A 6,434-nucleotide genomic window follows, 5' to 3' on the forward strand; every position below is an offset into this window, starting at 1 on the left:
TATTAATGTCAATGTGTGAAACGTATCAGCAGCTGTCAGATGTCAGCAGTGTAGTGGAGCAGAAGTATGAAGGAGCATAACGTGGAAATACTCAAGTTAAGAACAAGTGCCTTACGATTACGAACCAAACAAAACACAAAACAACCAAACAAGACACAAATCAACAACAAACAGATACTAAACAACCAAACAAGACACAAAACAACCAAAAAGAGACACAGAACGAACTAACAAGACACAATAGCACCCAAAAAGTTACAAAATTACCACAAACAGACACAAAATTACCACAGAGCCTCATAACAACCACAAAGAAACACAGAACAAACAACACAAACACACAAAATTACCACAAACAGACAACACGACTATAACATGAATTAAAACAACAACAAAAAGGAGAGATGGTGGGGCCTTCTGTGTGTCTGTACCCAGGGGCCTGTTGTCCCATAATCTGCCCATGAGTAAATGTACTCAGTTGCTTTCCACCATCTGAAAAATGCTGTAAGGTCTAAGATGAGATAGTTTGATTTGCACTGTGAGAAAATGTGAATTATTTTTTAAATTCTGTTCAAAAAAGAGAAACAAAAGTCCTGCTGATATTTTCTGCCCTATAAACAACTTTGATTGTTTCAAGCTCCGACACCATCAGTCCTCTGCTGGAACACAAACTCCAGCACCATAATGACCATCTGTTGTGTGCTGAATTGAAGTGCTCGACTTGTGTCAATAACTTTTAACGGTTAAAATTTGGTCCTTGGAAGGCAAACTGGCGTGAGGGAATTGCAGCGGCGGTGTCAGTTGTGTAATTACAGTTTTAATGAGCTTTGGCAAACAGGGATCACCTCATTCACAGCACCTTTGGTGATGAGCTCGGGGTGTTTAGAGGGTGCTTACCGCTGTCATGCGAATTCACAGGGCTTGAAATGTTACACCTTCCTTTGCAGCTGGGCTGCATCTGCAACGCTGTTGTCTCCACCGTAAAAATTGGCCCTGCATACTCCTACAAGTGGTCGCCCTCTTTTTCTGCACAGTTTGACCAAACAAAACGCTCTCTTTCATATTTACGTCTTCATAGCAGAGTGGCACATTCACTGTCAGCTTTGACGTGACGCCCGGAGGCCGGGTGCAGATAAATCAAGCAAAATGAAGCGCTTATGACGACTCAGAAACAGGTCATGTGCTGGTTAAAGCTGCAAGCTCTCACTGCAGAAACATTCCCAAGCGTTGTATTCATCGCGGCCTTGCAGGAGGAGAAGGAGGAGAGTGGTGATGAGTAGGAAAACACCAGTAAGTGCAGATGTGGGAAACTCTGCAGGGTACTGGGGGGTGAGAGGCAGTGGGTTGGGATGGGGCAGGGAGGGAGGTGAGCTAACCCCAGCCTGCCTTCTGGCTGGGCCAATGGGCCATGGTAATTAGATCTGGCCAATGTGGGCCCTGGGCTCCGGCCTGGGGGCATATAAGGGGGGCCCGGGGCAACAGACCCCTCATATCACTCAGAGGTCTCCTCTCTACCCTCATTCCTCTGCGTCCATCTCCTGAGTCCACTCAGACTCCCCTCTCCAGCCAACATGGACGTCTTCTCACCATCCCAGGTCTACTACGACAGAGCGTGCGCTTCGTCCCCGGACAGCCTGGAGTTCGGCCCCGGCGTGGAGCTGGATGGCTCCGAGGAGGACGAGCATGTGAGGGTACCCGGGGCCCCTCACCAGCCGGGACACTGCCTCCAATGGGCCTGCAAGGCCTGCAAGCGCAAGTCCAACTTCGTGGACCGCAGACGCGCCGCCACCATGCGTGAGCGCCGGCGGCTGAAGAAGGTCAACCACGCTTTTGAGGCTCTGAGGCGCTGCACCTCAGCCAACCCCAGCCAGCGCCTGCCCAAGGTGGAGATCCTGCGCAACGCCATCCAGTACATCGAGAGCCTGCAGGAGCTGCTACGAGAGCAGGTGGAAAACTACTACGGCCTTCCTGGGGAGAGCAGCTCAGAGCCCGGGAGCCCGCTGTCCAGCTGCTCTGACGGCATGGTAAGACTCACATGTTTACTCTCATGCAACATCTGGTTGTAGCAGAGTCGTACTACACTACAACTGCATGCTAGACGGAGCTTCATCTCTTAGAACGTCACCTGAAAAGGCCTTTATAGTGACCACAGTGTTTCTCATTTCCTTGTAGAGCATTTCATTTCAAAGTAGAGCCTGGATTTCCAATTTAGAAACCTATTAATCAAATAAGCTTGTTTTGCCCCAAGACCTCAATTACCATGCTCCTCCATGCATGTCAGACCCTCCCATAATACCAAAATCTATTCTGTAGTCGTACAAGCATCTCTGCGTGTGACGCCTGTTATGAAAGGTCAGGTTGAATTAGTTGTTCTCGACAACACTCTGAAGGTGACGGCGTATCAGCTAATACAAAAAGAACTTATCATGCCGGATGGAGTAATGGCTTTCCCACCACCGGACACTTTATAGCCCTAATAAACCGAGCTAAATCCACCTTACTGAAGTCTGGCAGGGGGAAAAAAACTGGGCGCTTTTCTGCATTCCATCCTGACTGCATGTTCTGCACCGCTGCCAGGATTTTCTGCAGATTTACTAGGAGAAAGTGTCATCTTGCACAAACTGGTGTTGCTTCCACTGATACAATCGATTCGGCACGCTTGGAGCCGGGGCAGAGGAAGGGGAGCGCATATACTGCCACTTTGGCTTTAAGGTGGATGTGAAATAAAGAAGCCCATAACTGTGGAATTCAGGATTTATTAGCCTGTCCAGAAGATATCGTGAAGGGCATTGCTTGTTTTTTTGTTGTGTACTTCTTTCCCAGATATATATTTATGCAAACACATTTTTTTTTCAAGTGCAAGAATTCAAGGGTAAATTCTCATTTCCTTGCAGGCTGACAGCAACAGTCCGGTGTGGCAACATCTGAATGCAAACTACAGCAGCGGATATTCATATGCGAAGAACGGTGAGACCTTTGGATGGCAACAGCAGCCTGATATGAATATGACATGCCAGTAAAATCCTAATAGCCGCTTTATTTCCATGTTCTAGTGCACCTCTGGGAATGCGTTATAAAACACTGATAATGTTCTTCATTGTGAGTTGTTGTGCGTTTTAATAAACACACGTCCTCTGTCTTCCTCTTATCAGAGAGTTTAGGCGATAAGGTGCCCGGAGCCTCCAGCCTGGAGTGTCTCTCCAGCATCGTGGACCGCCTCTCCTCGGTGGACACTAGCTGCGGCGGGCCGGCGGCTCTGAGAGACATGGCCACCTTCTCCCCCGGCAGCTCCGACTCGCAGCCCTGCACGCCGGAGAGCCCCGGGTCCAGGCCCGTCTACCACGTCCTGTGAGGGGGGACTTTGACGTGGATATATTGCCACAGGAGGGCGGCGGCCTGCTTTCACCGAACGCCAGCTGCATTTGCAACAAGAGATAAGAACTAGACTCAGCTGCGTGCGAGGACCTGCGGCGAACAGCTTTAATATTGTACATGAGAATGTAAATATGTAATGTAAATGCCCATTTATTCTATACATGCTATTATACCCAGTGAGACATATTTAATTATGACAGTTAATGTAATGTTGCATTATTCCAACATGAAGTTGTATTTAAGCTGTTTTAATTTCTACATGTTGTCATGAAACATTAAATCCTTTACTGTTGTCTAAAGTTTCTTCTTCTTCTGTTTCTTTGTGTCTCCAGATATTAGTCATCACCTCAACGTAGGAGGTCTAATTAGCTACAACAGTGGAGAAATGAACCAAAATAGTCACGTCAGGTTGATTCTGTCAGCAACATGTCAGAAAACCACAACAAACTGATGCCAGCTAACACTGTCGGTGCATTTTTACAGAGTTTTTTGCAAAGAATAAAACAGGTTATAACACATTATCTAATGGTGAGAGCAGCTGATGTCATTACAGCGCTGATTAGTCAGAGTTTAGAGGGTTTGCAACAGTTTAAAGATGCATCATCTGCTTTTAATACTGCAGCTGATCATTTGAGGAAGCAGACTGTTGTGTTTGCTTGCCTATAAATCTTTAAAAAGGTGGTTTTATTAAAATAGCAGGGCAGGTTATTCATCATGTGACAGCACAGTGTGGACAGTCTCCTGTTAACAAGGTGAGCACGTCACATTATTGGGAACTCATAGAGGTCAGCTGATGACATTAATCATGTGACACTGCTGTGATCGCTCATGTGGCCCACTGCCAATGAGTCATTAGAGCCAGGGATCTTTCTGTAGGTGACATAGGAGGAGGCCACCTAGAGCGCCACCCAGAGGTGCTCCAGAATTTATTCTTTTTTTTTTTTTTTTTTTTACATTAAAAAAAAATCTAACATAGGGGAAATGGTGGAGTGTGTGTGGAGGGCATCAGAGAAAGCAAATAAAAACGCAAAAGCTGTCCAGGGCGCAGAACAAAAACCAGAAGAAGATAGAATTAGCTAAGTTGTTTATTTGTGTTGATTTCTCATCAGCTCTTGTTCTAGTTAGTAAAAAAAAAAAAAAAACCAATAAATAAAAAAGCAAATAATAATGATAACAATAATAATTGTTGTTGTTATTTTTACTAGCCTATTATATAATATGAGGCTGCCTAGGGCACTGAATGTGCTAGGTCTGCCACTGTTTGGTATTTATTATTGGTAAAGTTGTTCATTTTTATTAGGTTCTTAAGAGAAGAGAAGAGAAGAGAAGAGAAGAGAAGAGAAGAGAAGAGACGCCTTTATTGATCCCACAACTGAGAAATTCCAGTGTTACAGCAGTCAAGGAGTCAGATTCAACATTTCAAAAATTAAAAAATAAAACTTAAAAAACTAGGCATGCAAATAAAGTACAAAAAAATACAAAAAACTAAATAATAAAAATAATAATAATTCTTAGTAATATAACAATACAATTCATAAAAATAGAAAATGAAAATAATAATAAATAATAATAATAATAATAATAATAATAATAATAATGATAATAACCATTGCTCTTGAAGGTGCTAGGTTTGGTACTGTTTGTTATTTACTATATCATTATTATTATTATTATTATTATTATTATCTGTTACCTAGCATATTCAATGCCCTAGATAACCCTATACTACTATAGTAGTAGTAATAATAATAATAATAATAATGATAACAATGACAATAACAATTGATAATAATAATTATTAATATTATATTTTACATATTATTATATTGTGTGGTGATGGTGGGTCCAGGGGAAGCTTGTCTAAATTATCCAGTGTGCTAGGTCTGGATCAGCTTGTTATTTATTATTATTAATACTAACAGTAATAATGTATTTATTTATTAGGTGCCTTTCAAAACACCCAAGTTCACCTGACAGAGCATAAAAATAAAACCAAATGCCAACAAATAAAACACAGACAGCACAAGACACATGCATTGGACAGACATTTATAAGAGCTGGGATAAAACAGTAATACCACTACTATCTACTACTACTAATAATAATGATGATATATTTCTTGGGGTGGGGGCCACCAGGAAAAGCTTGCCCAGGTTGCCAAATGTCTTAGGTCCAGCACTGACTACAGCCAAGGTGTAAAAAGGTCATTTTATCATTTCAACCTGTGTTTTACTGCATCATAGAAAGGATTTAAACACAGATAAATATTATTTTTAATCTCTAAAAGTGTGTTCCGGAGGGGGCAGCACTGTGTGTACCTGTTTACTCCCTCCCTCCAAATGTGAGTCATCATTAACACCCCTGATTATACCGCCAGCACCGGAGCTGAGGACAAATGGCCTCTAATTGAGCTTGAAGGGAAGGAGGGGTGGATGTGTATGTCATACTGCGTCACGTCTTTGATCACACTGTAAGTAAGCTGAGTTCTGAGGCAGTTGAGAGGCAGTGTGGTGTTTTTAAAAAATCGCTGTACTTACACGGAAAATCTATATTTCCTTTGTGGTTTATTGCTCTTACTGTTCTCTAAATCGAATTTCCTCTCCTACAACGTCTTCTTCTACTCGCTCTAATGTGCTCATTGTTTGTTACATTACAAATAAATAGAGAGTGTATACCTGTACCTCTTGTGTGATTCCTTTTTTATAGTGGTGCAATATATCATCATTTTTGCTCTGGTCTCGAGCGCTATGTTCCTCACTATTGAAAATACTGATGACAGGAGTTTTACTGTAGCTGTTCCTGGTCTGCAGTCAAGTAATCAAACGCTTAAGTGATTCAAAAGCAAAAGAACAGAAGTTCTGTTGATTAAATGTCCTTAAAGTATCAAATGTAAAAGTACAATATTTCAATATTTCATGCTTTGTCCGTCTTTAATCAATCATGGTAAGATCTGCAGGACACATCAACTCAACAAGGTTTTCTTCTTTACTGGAATCCCACACATTTCTTTTAGCGTGTTTTGCTTCCATAGCGAGCTGCTATCCGTCTGTTTGTTTGGC

The 6,434-nt window shown here is 42.4% G+C and overlaps 1 protein-coding gene across 1 annotated transcript; it reads left to right on the forward strand.

Annotated features, from left to right (window-relative positions):
- Window positions 1-1,406: 1,406 nt before the first annotated feature.
- myf5 (myogenic factor 5) lies at window positions 1,407-3,595 on the forward strand. Its single transcript, XM_049566910.1, has 3 exons — window positions 1,407-2,024; window positions 2,895-2,967; window positions 3,153-3,595. The coding sequence occupies exons 1-3, from the start codon at window positions 1,572-1,574 to the stop codon at window positions 3,350-3,352; spliced, it is 726 nt and encodes a 241-aa protein (XP_049422867.1). The 5' UTR covers window positions 1,407-1,571; the 3' UTR covers window positions 3,353-3,595.
- Window positions 3,596-6,434: the final 2,839 nt, after the last annotated feature.

The sequence above is a fragment of the Epinephelus fuscoguttatus genome, linkage group LG22 (genome assembly GCF_011397635.1).
Source record: "Epinephelus fuscoguttatus linkage group LG22, E.fuscoguttatus.final_Chr_v1".
Taxonomy (NCBI): Eukaryota; Metazoa; Chordata; class Actinopteri; order Perciformes; family Serranidae; genus Epinephelus; species Epinephelus fuscoguttatus.